General features: G+C 30.9%; 1 protein-coding gene across 1 annotated transcript; it reads left to right on the forward strand.

The window, feature by feature from the left end:
- Positions 1 to 13,382: 13,382 nt before the first annotated feature.
- On the forward strand, positions 13,383 to 15,552 carry LOC142638647 (uncharacterized). The gene is made up of 2 exons (XM_075812693.1): positions 13,383 to 13,534; positions 13,616 to 15,552. Exon 2 carries the CDS (start codon positions 13,756 to 13,758, stop codon positions 15,334 to 15,336), a length of 1,581 nt encoding a protein of 526 aa, XP_075668808.1. The 5' UTR covers positions 13,383 to 13,534; positions 13,616 to 13,755; the 3' UTR covers positions 15,337 to 15,552.
- The last annotated feature ends 1,525 nt before the right edge of the window (positions 15,553 to 17,077 follow it).

Genomic DNA, 17,077 nt, shown 5'->3' on the forward strand with positions numbered 1-17,077 from the left:
GCAAAGAAGACACAACCAATTTAGGCCAACTTGATACTCACAATAAAAACAGAAAAAACATTAATGAGGGCTACGAGAGACTCATGAAAGGGGGTGGTGGGTGGGGACCAAAAAGCCTCCAATCGCAATCCCCGATCATACAGACCTAAGTATTGTTTTATGGGTAACATAAGAGTTTTGTGTTACATTCAAAAAAAACTCATAGAGGTTAGTTACATAATTAATAGTTTACACATAAAACAATATTATATTATCACATAACGATTAAGTAGTATACAAAGGAGTAAGTATTAAATTCAAAACCTAAAAAAGGTTCTATGTTTTAGAGTAAAAACTATAAGGAGTTTTTGTGTATTTTTCCCTAATAATAATATTTGCTAACAAAAAGGTCATGCATCATATGTCAGCTTTGAGGCTCTACACAATAGCAACCTTTCCTTTTGGAGGAATGAGATGATCCATCCTTTTTACATGCAACTGTACGTGATGAACAATAAATATACTTTAAGCCGAGCATGAGAGAGTTTGTCGTCCATTATTGTGTGAACAATAAAGAGAATTTTTTCTGCAATGAATATAATAGAGCTCCCTTAAAAACAGGAAATGGTTTGTAAAAGTTTTTCACTCCCATAATCGAAAGCTAGCTATAGCCTATAGTTAGGTTTCTTACCTCTTATGGCTTTATTACTTTTATCTTATTGGTGAGGTTTGCTTTACGTAATGTTTATAAAATCCCATCAAAAAAAGAAGAAGATAATATTTATAAATTATATGGATCCTGCAAAAACCATGTCCTCAAAATTTCCATTTCTGTCAAATTTTTTCAATTGTTTCGCGGGTCAATCGTATCGAGTGAATCGTGGTCCATTATTGTACTCTTCTGCATTATATTATATTTATATATTGCCTTCCAAGTACCAACCAATAATCCAATTAACCTAGCCTTGCTTTTAATTTGTATGCGGAAGAGACTTTTGTTGGGAAGTTTGGTTAAAGTATCGTTTAACGATTCTGAAAAATCAACGTGCGTGCTTCAAAATTCAAATCTCCATTAATACAGACAACTTTTTTTTAAAAACGATAATATTTTCACCTGTTAAATTTTATTATGAAGTATATAGGGATTTTTATAAATGTTATCTTGAATTTTGACCTGACTGCCAATCTAGTACTCTTTGGACTTTCAATTTGAACAATTAAAATTCTGGATTTATGATTTATGACAAATTAAACATTTAATCAATGTAAACATTTTGAAGAAGGAATTCAAAGTGGTAAAGACATCTTTTTGGGGAAGGAAATCTCAATCACAGTGCCTTGTTCTATAATGTGGATTTGGTATATATACCAGCTTGAAATTAAAAGAAGCAAAGATATGCTCCCGAATCTATGGTGAAATTTTCTAACTAAAATTTTTAGGCACCCCACCTGTCATTTCTTCATATCCACTAGTCCTTCCCCATTGTATTCCAATTCCTAATGTCTAAATTGAAAAACAAAAGGGGTCAATCCAAAGCAGTATAGTCTGATGTCAATCTCTTATATGCCTTCTTGCACCATTGGCTTTATCTTCTTAGGCTGTCTATACATGTTATATTCTTGACAAAATTTGATCTTCTTGTGAGTAACAATGAAAGATCAATATTAATTTATCTTCGATCTTCTTCATAGCAAACTCTATATCGAGGAGATATTTGAGAAAATGTTTCTTAGCGGAGCTGTGATAAAGGAAATAAGTCTTGCCCTCTTTGGGTAATCCATGTTTACTCTTTTTACTCTTCTTCTTCTTCTTTTCAAACATGTTTGCTTTTCCTTAATTCAAATTTTTTTTTTGGTTGAAATTATAAAAGGAATGGTATATCAAATATATTTCCTGCATGACAAAAACAATCCGCTAAACCTAACACAAAAAATTAAGAAAGGTTTATTTTAATAAAAACCTAAAAACTTGGGGTTTAATTGTTTAAATTGAAAGTTTAAAAACTACATGTATGGTTTAGACCCCTAAACGGCTTAACAACCAAATTTAATCAGTTGATTCTCAAATATTAACCCGGCAGTTAATTATATAGTCAAGGTTACAATGATGATGGACAAACAAGTCAAACCACAATAAAGAACATAAGCTATAACCGAACACAATCAAAGACAACATATGTTCACAAAGTGAAAAACCCAAAACAATAAAAACACTCAAAGGATGAAATCTAAAAATCAAATCCACTCTTGAAGAATAATGCGGTACAAAGAATACACAAATTAATTCTCTTATATGTAGTCAGACATTGTACTTGACTACTTGAGCTCTCTTGCTCCTGCTAGCAATTGCAAACTTCTATCTTGTGCCTTCTAAGTTATTTATTGTGCAAGACAAAAAACCACCTACAAACCGGTCTCTCAAATAGTCCATTACTTTTTGAAGATCAATTAATGCAGTCTTTGTGGTTTCAATAGCAACGTCTAACACACATATGACGATTGAGAGGTGCTACGTCCACAACATTTTTACAACAAATCATAGGTGGTTAGTTGTTATTGGTTCAAATTTAAACCTAACACTAAGATTACTTTTTTGCCCCAACAATAACAACCAGTAACATCTTGCCACTTAGGATTTGTTGTAAAAATGTTGTAGACATATCATTTCTCTATGACGATTAGGTGTTTGGAAAAATAAAATGCTTTTAATGATGAACAATCAAAGAGGTCAAAAGACAAAGGATTCTTGGATCTAGTTTTTCTTGTGAAAGTGCAGTCTTCTTCCTCTCTTGTGAGTAGGGTTTAATATTGGCTTATAAAGGTTAAGAAGGCTACAAAAGTTGCCATGGAAAAACTAAGTAGGTACTCTCCATAGCAAGCCTCTAACGAGACTTTCTATCTAAATTCTAGTTTTTCTCGACCCATCATGGATTCTTGCTCGACTAAGGTCTTTAGTCTTGCACAGTCAACTGAAGCTTCAAACTTCAATCCTTATACCACCCTTATATATCAGAATTTTACACATCCCAAAATTACAACATAAATTCTGTCATAGAATTAGCTAACATAAAAAAATCCTCACAAAAACTAAATTAACACTCATGTTAAAATTTATACAATGGGGGAGTAAAATGAATTTGTTTACATTATTATTAACCTTGAGATGCTAAAATGAGTTGCATTATCTCAATATTTCTCCACAATACTTTTTTGCTTTAGACCACATAATGTTAAGTTAACATCACACCACTCAAAGTTGCTCCGATCTCATCCCCTCTCCAAAAAAAAAAAAAAAAAACAAAAACGGAAAACAAATCAAATAAAAAAACGTTTATCTCCAATCCCAACTCACATTTCACATCCTATTCCGTATCCCATGCAAGTTAATTAATTGATTCCATCTTTTGTAGGATGATTCCTTTCTTAGACTAGGTGGCCTCATGCTGGTGGCTTTGTTGGTCCAAGAATAAACTAAAGTTTCCTAGTCCATCCTAAGGTCATTTATTTAAATTATCATGATGAGCATTGTTAGGACTATAATTCGACTTTTTACAATCACTCTAAAGACAAGTCTACAAGACATAACGTTGAATGTCATAAGAAATTTAAGTGTTTTTTTCATCACCGATTAATTTTAAGATAGAATGACACAGTTTACCGTCGAACAAGTTTATATTATTTGCCCTCTTTTATAAGAATAATCAGGATTTGTATATAACACTAGAATTATTAAAAAGAAAAAAAAGTTATTTATATTCTAGAATGAATTCTCTGTAGTTTTTTATCTAAAAAAACATGAAGTTAAAGAATAATTACTCAAGCTTTACCTAACTAGTAACTACTCTGTCGGCACAAGCAAATTTGTACACAGTTTTTCTTCATATAATGAAGCAGTTCTAGCTAGCTATGTCAAAAGGAAAATAATAGACACCAGTCAGTACCATTTGTCGGCTAATTTAAATTTCAACCTAGCTCTTTGATTAATTAGCTATAGCTTTAGCTTAGCTAGGGAAAAAACGATCGTGTGTTGCACGCACCATGAGCAAGTATAATACTGGAAGAGAAGCAAGCGGTATGATCATTTGCTTAGTTAATCGGTTACTTTAACTTGGAGAGAATAAACTGTTGAAAACTCCAAGGAAAAGAGGCTCTCCAACTTGCACGTAAGAGGAAATGTGTAAAAAAGGCAACAGACAACGAGATCGTTGTCCCTCCCATTTTCCTTGCCATTTATCTCTCATCTCTGTTTTTTTATGAGAAATATACTGTTGCTTCTCTCTCTGATTCATTACAAGTAGTAGATTCTTTTTTATAATCATTACAAGACTAGTAGTTACCAAACAAAAGTAATAAATAACGCAATATAAATCATGTGGTTCTGTTTTGTTGTACGTGTGTTTGTGTTCGACGTAGTACTGGCTATATATCCTTGTCTCCAAAACTATGAAAAGGGATCAAAACAATTACATGAGCTATAAATTAATAATATGTTGCAGCTTTCGGTGTGCAGGAAAATTTGTATTAATAGAAAGACACAAACTTAATTATAAGAAAGTATGATTAATGACTGGTCTTAATTCAAGAATACTTGTTTGTATGTTTGTCAAAGAAAAATTGGATTCTATCTAGTCAGTCGTATTGATCACTCATTCTGAGGCTTGCTTGCGCAAGTATTTTTGACGTGGATATATAGCTAAGTTTGGTGGGCAGGTTACAGCTTTTCTTTGACAGTTGAAGTAAAATAGGTAATGTATTTTAATGCAAGAAAGGCAGGCTAGCAGAGTAGTAGCATGTAGGCATTTTTGTCTATATTCCAACTACTTCCAAACAGGCTTTTCTGCTTGATTTGAGACTTGAGACATAAAGTTAAATCAGTACATGCAGAGGCTAATCCTCAGCAGTGTAACTAGGTTTTCAACGTTTTGCTTTCTCTGTGTTTAGTCCATTATTTCAGTTCTGCTTTTATGCATGATCACAGTCTTAATTTTCTTGCATGCACTTGCCTTTCATCTCCCTCTCTCTCTCTCTTCACAAGATTCACCCCGGTTTCTTTGAAATTTCTGGAAGGGTAGAGTGAAAATGAAAGAAGATTACTACAAGAGCCAATTTTCAGCAATTCTTCTAACATATTGATATACGTAGAAGAGTTTTCTAACTTGAGGTTATTGAGACAATCTTTGTTTTATGGATACTATTTCTTGACATTGTTTAGCACAAGAACTATATTATAAAAATCTCTCCTTTGTTTATCAAAAAAATAAATATCTCTCGGTTATTGTTATTGTTATTGTTAGGAATGTGTTGACAAATCTATAAGAATTAATGTAATATGTTTTTGATTGAATCTTGATTGATCAAGAATCAAGATTCTCAACAGACCCATTAAGTCGACTATTTAAGTGGGATTCTGAGCCTTAAACTCAAACATATATATAAGGGCATAAGAATCGACTAAATAGAAGTTTTTGCAAAACTTAATCATACCATCTCAAAAGAAACCCTAAACCTTTGTATTCACCACTATCGATTATTTTTCAAGTGAATTGGGCTTTAGTTGTTTGTGTTGGTGATGTAAGCTAAAGCATCGATACCTTCCCTGTGTTGCAACTGAGACAAATCTTTAAGGTGGTCCTTGAAGTCACAAACGCAAGTCCATATTAGAAGAGTCCAAAAGTGATTGTAGCAATGTGGGATCACAGTTGTGACTTCTACTAGAGATAGCAATTAGATATAGAGCTTTATTTCAATTGTATAACTTCAATTCTAATAGTGAATTTTCTTTAGGGTTGGTGGAAACTATTGGAGTTTTTTTTTTTTGGATTCGTCCATTGGTTTTTTACTTCCTCAGCAAATCATTTTGTTATTTATTTTACTATGTTTTACTTTATTAGTGTTATTTATTCTATGTGGCTTGTTAACTAGAAATCAATTAAATAACATAATTGGTTAACTTAGAAAGTTAGCTTAATTTCATAAAATCAATCAACAGGGTCTTAATTGTCCTCTTAATTATGATTAGAAAAGAGGAGAAATGACTCTTTATTTTGCTTGAAAGATGAGAAAGTACTTTAATACCATAGAAAAGATGAGACATGACTCTAATACCATATCTGAAAAGGCAAAACATAACTATGATACCATAATAAAGTAAAACAAATCATTGACAATAAATATATAAACCGAGATTATAATACTTGAACTACAAGTAGGATTAACTGTAATTACTTTACTTGCACTCAAAAAAAATTATGATTATTTTACTTGTACTCCGGATAAAATTCGATATAGAGTTATAGAATAGACTTAGATATTTAAGTAGGGTTGGACCTTGATATTTTTAACAATTATTAATATTACATCTGGTTATTATACATGTTAAATTTAATTCAAAATCTATAAGAGTATTGAGAATATAGGGATTATAAATAAAATTACAAACAGTTCTTAAAAGGAGTACTTCAACTCCCAAGAATAGCCATGGCAACTTATAAAACGGATCATAAAATTAGTTTCACACTAGCTCCTTAGGATTTAGGAATAGGAATGATAATGAATAATGCTCAACTAACTCAAACGTTATGATACTCCTTTCAACCATTGTCTCCTCCATACTTGGCAAAAATAAATGCTTACATGAAATAAGAAGAAAAAAAGAAAAAGAACACACATGCCACAAGTATTACTTAATAGAGTATAAAGTAGAACATTAGCTCAAAATAGGGCAAGACAGTTTTTAATTCGTGTATATGAAATGTATAAATATTATTTTCTCTTTATATTAGCTCATATATTTTTATATTTTTTGGTAAACAGCTCATATATATATAATACATGCATAAACCTCCCTTGGCTTATTGAGTCATTGACAACATCTTTGGAAGCCAATTAATGAATATATCATACAAGTTATTAAGAGTTTTGACCTTTTAATTTCTATATGTTGATCTTTAATGTGTTAGAAATAAATTGGGATGTTTATGGATATTAAGATAATATTTAACGAAATGCTTGGGTACGTTCAACATGTTTCTAGTCTTCCTAGGACTCACAAGTCACAAGTCACAAGTCACAACTAATGTTTTGCTCAAGGCCAAAACAGTTAAAATCAGTCAACGGTAACTTTTACTTTCCCCAAAAAAAAAGTACATGTTAACTTACATTAAAAAAAACATATTTGTTACCCCATTCCAATATAATATTAAATACTAATTGTTTTTATAAAATATGTATACGAAGATACAAACGACAAAGATGTGTGGTTCAGACATGTACTTATAAAGTCGAACATTTCTTTTTGTAGTTTTGCAAAACGAGGTGTTAGGTTTTAAATCAATGCCGTATGCTTCGTCAAACTGTTCGGTGGTTGAAAAATAATAGTAGAATTGATGATTTTCATGGTGGCTATAGTTAAGGGGACATGCTGAATCGATGCATGCATGGAAGAACTATATTGACGAAGAAATGTTTCTCTCCTTATCTTCACTCACCAACATTTGCTAAACTTAGATTTTCTATTTGTCATTGGTTGATCATTTTGAGAAAATATTTGGGATTACGATACACGGCTATGATTGCTACTACATAATTAATTAACGAGATTCTTTAATTATCACATAATTAATGTGTTGGCAATTAATTTTTCAGTAAGATCCTCTTGTTTTTTGAATCTTTGGTTTTGCCTCTCTTCATACCAAAGTTGTTATATATATATATTAAAGAAAAGTTAATAGATACCTAAGTGAATTAGTTTAGAAATTTTTTGTGAAAAAAGAAAGAAAAATAATTTTTTTAATAACTTTTTTTATTTTTCATGAAAGTATAGTCAAAATTTTTCTAAAATAATTTATTAACAATTGCAATATATATTTCCTAAACCAATACCCTTATTGCATTCTCTAACTTTTCCCTTTTATTTTGTATAAAATTTTTTATAGTAATAATGATGAAATTAAGTTACAAATACAACTAATTTATGTAGCTTTTTAAGATAATATGTTATTAAGTATTATATCAACTATTTTATTATACATCATTATTACGAAAGATGTGTAGTAATAACGATTTTTAGAAAAATAATTAATTAGTTAAATTTATCTCCATTACAATCGGGAAAATCACAAGATTTTTGAAAAAATAAGGATATAAAAAAAATTTCAACTAAAAAATTCAAAAAAAGAATTTTCAGTTTTGATTAGAATTTATGTAGAAATAACTTCATCTGACCTTGAAGTAATTAAATATAGGGATAAGATTCATACCCGTTAAACCCTCAATTTCTCTTTAATTTTTAATCAGATGGGAGATGCATGCCATTTATTTAATTTTGTGTAGTTTACTTTGAATATTTTATGATCATTGAATTTTATAAATGTCACATGTCTTACATCTAGATTAGAATTAATTGGAATTAGGGCTTATAAAAAAAAGGAATTAGGAGATTTAAATAGGAAGGATCTTTCTATAAAATATTTAATACATAGAAGTTGAAGGCAGAGAGAACTTAACGGAGAAGAGAAAATCTAGTTGAGAATTTTAATCACGTGGACAAAGCCCATGTTAAAGTTTGATAGGTCCTAATTGAAAAAAAGAAAACCTATTAGTCTAAGTTTCAAATAAATGTGTATTAAATTTACGTTCATAAGTTTAAGATTGAATGTAAGAGGGGTGGTTCTCAAAAAAAAAAAAAAAAAAAAAAAATATATATATATATATATATATATATATATATATATATATATATATATATATATATAAAAGAGGGGTCATCCCTAATAAATAAAAAAGAATATAAGAGGAGCCAAATCAAGGAAAAATTATTAAATACTCTGAAAGTACCATAAATACATACCACTTTCTTATATGAATTGTGGGTTCTACTATAAATTTAATTAATAAGATCTATTATTATGTGAGAGAAGAGATTATGTATTTATGATACTCTAAGAGTAATCTATATTCTACTCCCAATCAAGTTACACCTAACTTAATTTTCTATTGATAATATAATACTTAATAACATATTATCTTAACTTCACCTTGGATTATATATTCTCTTTATTATAGAGGGTACAAGGAAAAATATAACTTAACCGTTGACTTTTTGAAAATCACATTCAATAAAATGTTTTTTTTTTTAGTAAACAGTAATACTTATTAAAACATATAAAAAAATAATAATAATAGTGTTTTAAACCGGGTTTATAATAAATTACATAACCAGAGTACAACTATAAAATGACCTAACCTTTATAGTATTAAGTGATATAATATTTACTAGGGTTGTAAACGAGCTAAGCCAAGTCGAGTATTAAAAGTTCAAGTTTGGTCATGTAATTAAATTCTTTTTGAACACGAGTCAAGCTAGAACTCATCACCAAACGAGATTTTATATTCATACTTGGCTCATTTTCTTGTCAAGTAAGTTTGAGCTTGTTCACAAGCTACTTGATAAACTTATTATTTTCCTAAATATTGTGAAACCATGACTAAAATGTTTTACCTTTTCACAATCTATGTATTTTTACTATCAATAGACTATTTATATCATCAATAAGCTACAAAAGAATAATTTAATATCATGAACCTGTTGAAAAACTTATACAATCCAATTTCAAGTCTATATAATTATATTTTTAGACAAGTATACATATAAAAATATAATATAATATATAGTTAAATCAAGCCTTTCATGTTCATGAGTTTATTCATAAACAAATTATTATGTTTGAACTTGATTTGTTTTCAAAACAAACAAACATAAACAAGTTTTTTTCCGAACTATATATTTAATATTCCACATCTAAAATTGTGGTCGTCTTGATTTAAGGGATCAATACATGGTATTAACAAAACATTAATTATACTATTATTATATACTTTAACATTGTATTTATGTACTTTTGTGCTCATTACTGCCTATATCAAAGTACTCCTTGTACAGTTCTATATATACAGATTAATATACATTCTTTCAATCTTTATTACAGCCATAGTGAGAAGACTTAATCTATTGAAAATCAATATTTAAGAGGAGTATATGTGTTTTTTATTCTCACTTCCAAACCTAAGCAATGGTATAGTCTCTTGAAAAATATAATATACAAGCTACAAAGAGAGTGCCCAGTTACTTCAGCTCCTTATAGCTAAAAAGTGCTTGAATGTAAGCTTAATAGATTATTTCGCCATTAAAATAACATAAATAAATTATGTCTTAGGTTGAAATTTCTCACTAGTGAGAAATTTCAACCCAAGACATAATAGTATTTATAGCTCAAACTTTCAAAGTTTGAGCTATTAGGTTTGAGTAATTTAACCTAAGACATAATAGTATTAAGTACTATTTAATAACATAATAGAAATTTCAACCTAAGCCATAATAGTATTTATAGCTCAAATTTTGAGCTTTAAAGTAAGTAGTACTACTTAATAGCTCAAACTTTCAAGACAGGTGTTGTAAACTATAAATACTATTGAGTCCCACGAGAAGAAGAATTAGTATAAGATAAATAATCTTCCAGCATTCTAGCTTAATCTTTTATATATATAACATGTTAATTTATCATTCTCAACACTACTTTTTAGAAGGTTTACCACCATCATCAATAAAAAGCATTCTTATAAGTTTTTTACCATAGGTAAACATGAGGCAAACTGGCACAAGTACAACCAATTCATGCTTAGTGCCTATAAACACATTTTACAAAACTCTCAAAAGTGTAAAGTCTATATATATAGTCTATACTATATAATTGTAAACTTTCTCATAAGTTTTTTACAATGGGTAAACATGATCGCAAACTGGTACAAGTACAACCAATTCGTGCTCAGTGCCTATAAACGCATTTTACAAAACTCTCAAAACTCTAAAGTCTGTATATAGTCTACATTCATTGTAAACGTTCTCACAAATTTTTCACCATAAGTAACCATGAGGCAAACTGGTACAAGTACAACCAATTTGTGCTTAGTGCCTATAAACACATTTTACAAAACTCTCAAAAGTCTAAAGTACGTACGTCTATAGTCTATACTCATTGTATACGTTCTCACAAGTTTTTTTGCCATAGCTCATAGGTAAACATGAGGCAAACTGGTATAAATACTAGTGAGTCCAACGTGAGGAAGAATTAAAATAAGATAAATGATCTTCCACCATTCTAGCTTAATTTTTATAACATGTTAATTTATCGTACTCAGCATTATTTTTAGAAGGTTTACCACCATCATTCATTAAAAGCATTCTTACAAGTTTTTTACCATAGGTAAGCACGAGGTAAATTGGTACAGTCAATTCGTGCTTAGTGCCTATAAACTATTTTACAAAAGTCTCAAAAGTCTATGCTCATCAGAAAAGTATTTGAAAGTTGAGATGATTGGTACTGAGAGATATAAATGCATGTGAGAAATGAATCAGGAATTTATTTTTGGAAGGCCAAAAGATGAACAAAGAATTTTGATTTTTTTTTTTTTTTTTTGAGAAGGAGAATATTGATCATTTAAGAATATGAAATATTCTAAAATTAAAAACTAAATTGATACATAAAAAATAAAAATAAAAAGCTAATATTTGTTTAGAATTAACAAAATTAAAAGACAAAAATGATTGTTTTTAATACATTTCAACTCAATCATCTATGCTATAGTTAAATAGAACGTGGTGTTCTTTTGAATGCTGACAATAGATAATTTATGATTAGTCTTTTTCTTTTTTGAGAAAATAATTTATGATTAGTTATGTACTAGATTTTGCAATATTTCTTTTTAGATGTACAAAATTAAAACAGTCCATTTTATGATTAGTTCTGTACTAAATTTTGCAAAAATCTCTTTTTTGATGTACAAAATTAAATAGTCCATTAGAATGTCATCTTTTATTTTGTTGCAAAAGCCTATTTTTGAAATTATTTATTATTGAAATTATTTTCTCCATGGTTGCAAAAGAAACTAGAAGAGTAAACAATCTCTCTACAAACAAATTGATCAGCTATTAATTTTCTAGTTCTTACCATCGATTAGCACATTGTACAATTCAAAACTATTTATCAATTTATTTGAATTTCAGGTGCCGAACTATATAATGCTAATAATGAATCAATGATGAAGATCCATTAGGCAGTTGCAAGTTGCAACCAAATCCCAAAGTATGAAATTTTTTATTTTGGGTCTCAAATAAAGAATCACAAAAAATGTCTTTTTTTTTTTTGATAAACAGAATCACAAAAAATGTCATAAACACCTAGACATAGTTATAACGAATAAGACATTTATATTTTTTTTTATCGGAGATTTATTTATTTTTTAAAATGGATTTCTCTTTGCTTTGTTAGTAAGAAATTATTTTATTTTTGTTTTGGAATGGGGCCCTTGGCCACATACTTTTTGTGCGCTATGTTATTCAGGATTTTTATTTTTATTTCCTGCAATGAGGATTGACTAATTGTAACACAACTAGGTTCTTCTTAGTTTGCCACTAATTTTTTTTTTTTTTATATAGAGAATTTCAACGTATGACATTTTCTTTTGATAATAACTCTTTATTATTAGATCAAGATATCAGTCGATTTTTGGTGTAGAAAGAAATTGAACTTCATATCTTTTATTCAACCGTCAATAATTTATATATTTTATTCAACCATAAAAAATTACTTTTTTTTTTTAAAGAATAAACGGCAACCATAAAAAATTACTAATGTAAGTAACAACTTAAAGAATGAAAAATTCTAGTAGCAAAAAGTGGAGGAAGATTTGCCAAGATATCTTAAGTCTATTTGAGAATTGTGCTATTTTTTAATTATTAACCTAAGTTTTGTACATTGTCACCTATTAGTTACAAGCCCATGGTGAAAGGTTGATACTATCCCATCGTTTAAGGTTGCTATTTACTATCCATTAAAAAAAATGTTCGCTATTTACTAAAGAACCTCCACAATTTTTATCAACTTAAAATTGGCAACAAATTAAATACAATCTGCTCCATAATGAAAGTATAATTGTTTTTTTTTTTTGTGTGAAAAGTTTCAACCTATAGCATCTGTTCTTAATGATAGCTCTTTATTACCAGACTAAGACACCAATCAGTTTTTAGTGTAGGCAGAGATTGAACACCATATCTCTTATTCAACCATCAGTTGAACTAACCCGAACCTACAAAGTATAATTATTTTAACTATTAACTACGTGCCTTCCATAGAATTAAACTGTTCGTTCTTCTTCTTGGGCCTGAGGCTTAATTTTTGGTCCAAATTCAAAGTTAGCCATAGATATTTGATATTTCCCACCCTGCAAAAGCTCAAACAGTAACTGTAATAGTAAGCCCAATGACCATTGGACATCTTTAGCTAAAGCCCAAAGAGTAGTACTACACGCATGAATATGATGTAGCTTCAGAAAGTCACGACTGTTTTATTTTGGGTAACATCTTGGAAGGCGTTTCTCACTTCCTCTTATGGAGGTTGTTTTGTCTTTGCCAGTGCCAGATAACAGCGATTTTGTTTAAGCCTTGGTACCAACACAAAGCCAAAGCCACTCAACAACTCTCTTTTCCATTTACCATTTGGTAAGACATCTCTCTATTATATTACATCTTCTCTTTTGGAATTTCACTTTGCGCTTATATGCAATAAAAATCCCATTTCAGTTCCAAGCTATGCAATTTCATCTTCATGCTATATGCTGCATTTATAAGCTATTATCCTCAAGTGAAAAAGAACCTTAATTTGGCAAAACCTTGAAGACCCAGATAGGGAATTGCAAGAAACAAAGAAAAAAAATTTAGGTATGGGGTTTATCACCACTGCAATGGCTGCATACAGATACTTTAGCACCAGTAGTATTGGGAAAAGCACAAAATTTGCACAAAATAGGTTTAGGAGTAAAACCAAGACCAAAAACAGTGAACCCAGAAAACCTAGGACCAGAATCAAGTGGACTGACCAACAAAAACAAATCATATCTGCCATTTCTGAGGGAAATTCAGTGTTCATCATGGGCTCGGCAGGAACTGGTAAAACATTATTGGTTAATCATATTATCAAACTGTTGAAAAAATGTCATCCCCGATCTGGGGTCTTTGTCACAGCGCCCACTGGCGTTGCTGCATGTGCTATTGGTGGACAAACACTGCACTCGTTTGCAGGCATTGGGCCTGGAGTGGGGGATCGCCACACTTTGCTAGATAGGGTTCTTTCAGATAAGAAGGCTTACAATAGGTGGAAAAAAGTTAAGGCATTAGTTGTTGATGAGATTAGCATGGTTGGTGCAGAGTTGTTTGAGAATCTTGAATTCATTGCGAGAGAGATACGTGGTGAAGATGAGGTGTGGGGTGGAATTCAGCTTGTTGTGAGTGGAGATTTCTTTCAGCTACCACCAGTTCTTTGTAAGCGGAATGCATCAGGCAAGGAGTTTGCATTCGAAGCTGACTGCTGGAATGCGAGTTTTGATTTTCAATTTGAGCTTACTGAGGTTTTTAGGCAATCAGATTTGCGATTTCTCAAGATGCTTCAGGGTATAAGGAGAGGGGAATGTGAACCTCAGGACATAGAATTTCTTGAACAATCTTGCTCGGTGACTGAGTCTGAGTCAGATCCTTCGGTGGTACAGCTATATCCATTGAATAAAGATGTGGAAACAGTAAATCAGATGAGGATGGAAGACTTGGCAGAGGAGGGTACTATATATTTAGCTGTTGATAGTGGTAACAATCCTTGGAAGAATCAACTCAAACAGGGAATAGCACCTGATGAGATTTTCCTCTGCGAAGGTGCAAGGGTGATGCTGATCAAGAATCTGAGTACTTGGCGTGGACTAGTGAATGGTGCCACTGGTACAATTATAGGATTTCAGGAGCCAGAGAATATGGATGTGACAGACATGTGTTATGATAACCTGCTACCAATAGTCAAATTTGATTCAGGGCTAACCATGGTGATTACACCAGCAAAGTGGGTTGTGATGGAGGGAGATTCAGTTGTTGCTGAAAGAAAGCAGATACCCCTCAGACTGTCATGGGCTCTAAGTATTCACAAGTGCCAGGGTATGACTCTTGATAAACTTCAAACCAATTTATCCGGTGCTTTTGGCTATGGAATGGTCTATGTAGCACTTTCCCGTGTGAGAAGCTTAGAAGGCCTTAAGTTACAAGGTTTTAGGCCTTCGAAGATTAAGGCACACCCAAAGGTTTTGCAATTCTACAAAGTTTTTGTTAGTGAACGAGATACAGAAGTCAAGCATGATGGTGCCAACAAGATCAGTGATCAGAGCAGTGAGGTAGCTCATGTTACAGACACGAGAAGCAATGGGGCAACAAAATATCATTTTTCTCTTTCTGAATTCCTGTCTTCGCGCCAAAAAAGAAAATGATAGTTTCAGATACTCTGATTTTTTCTTCTAATTTTGAGGTTCTTAGTAGGTTAGTTTAGTTGAGTTTACATGGTGGTAAATAATTTTGAATGCCTGAGTGACCAATTACAGCTTTTCTGTGGGATCTTAAAAATTACCTTTAGTCTTTACCAAGCCTCAGATTGGGGAATGCATCAATGTTTGTTAAAGAATAAGATAAATTGTGATTATTTATCCTTTGCTTTGGCCCTCAACTATTGATTACTCAATCCAATTGCTGGAGCGCATAAGGTATGCAAGGAAAAAACAAAAGGATCCCTCATTGCTACCATGATGAATGTTACTGCACAAACTTTTTAGCAAATACGTACACTGTCTTCCGTCAATCAATATGCAAATGTTGGATGTAATATTTTCATTATTGTTCAACTTGACTGTGCATGCACATAGGTAGTATAGTACAAGTATCTGCACGTATTCATGTGCACATTTATGCATGTGTGTGTTAGGTCAAAGGTGCAGGAGGGGGAGGGAGCCGAGGGACTTCAAAAATGTCTTCTATTGTTGCTGAATATGGTGGATGTCCTACAGTAATGTTACAGCTTAAAACTACAATCACTAGACCTTGATTTATATATATATATATATATATATATATATATATATATATATTTTTTTTTTTTTTTTTTTTTTTTTTAATTTCTCTGTTGCATTTTTCCCCTCTATAAAACACATCGCTTGTGCACTATAACTCATAATAATACTTGGCTACTACTGCAAAACTACTACTATTGTTAATTTATTTGGTGGATTTCCATTAAGTGGTGATCAACTTGCCTTCCATTTGGGTTTGTGAAACATGAAAGTAGTGTATTTCTTTCTCATAATTTGTATGACCTTTAACAAAATAGATTATAGGGTTTGTTATGGCTATCTATTTTACACTAACAAGATATTTGCAATATGCACCCTAAACTTCAAAATTTTACATTTAATACCTTAATTCAACATTAATTTGCAATGTCCACTCTACCATCAAAATCTATGTTTTAATTAGCATATTAATAGGTAACTATTAATCCTAAATTATGAGGGTTCTTTGTAATGTGCAGCTTCAAATATAAATTGATATCTTAATTTGAGACTAATTAACTTGTTAATAGGATAATTTAAAAATGAATAAAATGGTGGATGAACATTGCAAATTAATCTTGAATTGAATTGCTGATTACAAAATTTTATAATTAAATAGGCACACCTCTAATAAACACATAGTTTAGGGAAGAGGGCTTCAATTAACTCAAAATTATAATTCTTTCTTTTTTCCAATTTTCTAAATTCTTGTTGGACTCCGTGGTGCTGCTCAAAAGCAATATGCATTTTGTCTCAAACTTTCCCATTCATCCATCTTCTGCTGACAATATAAGATTAGCTGCACGGTACTTTATACTTTTACATTACCTGACTTTTATTTTTTTGGTTCAAGTGGTAGCCTCTAGGGATTGAAAAAAAAAAAGAAAAAAGATTGAAGCAAGAGCAGAAGTAGGAGCCTGCTGTGTATTTGGTGTATATCTCTATGGGTTAACAAAGGAGGGACACACATACACACCTATGCACGCAGATGAAAAATGGGTCTCTAATCATGTAGCATTTTATTTTCATTTGACCTGTTAGACTATTAGTTAATTGGGATATGGAGAAAATATCCCAACTTTTTGATGACCAATATGCAGAAGATTTTGAAAGATGCCCATTCCAATTA

This window comes from Castanea sativa, chromosome 6 (assembly GCF_040712315.1).
Source record: "Castanea sativa cultivar Marrone di Chiusa Pesio chromosome 6, ASM4071231v1".
Taxonomy (NCBI): Eukaryota; Viridiplantae; Streptophyta; class Magnoliopsida; order Fagales; family Fagaceae; genus Castanea; species Castanea sativa.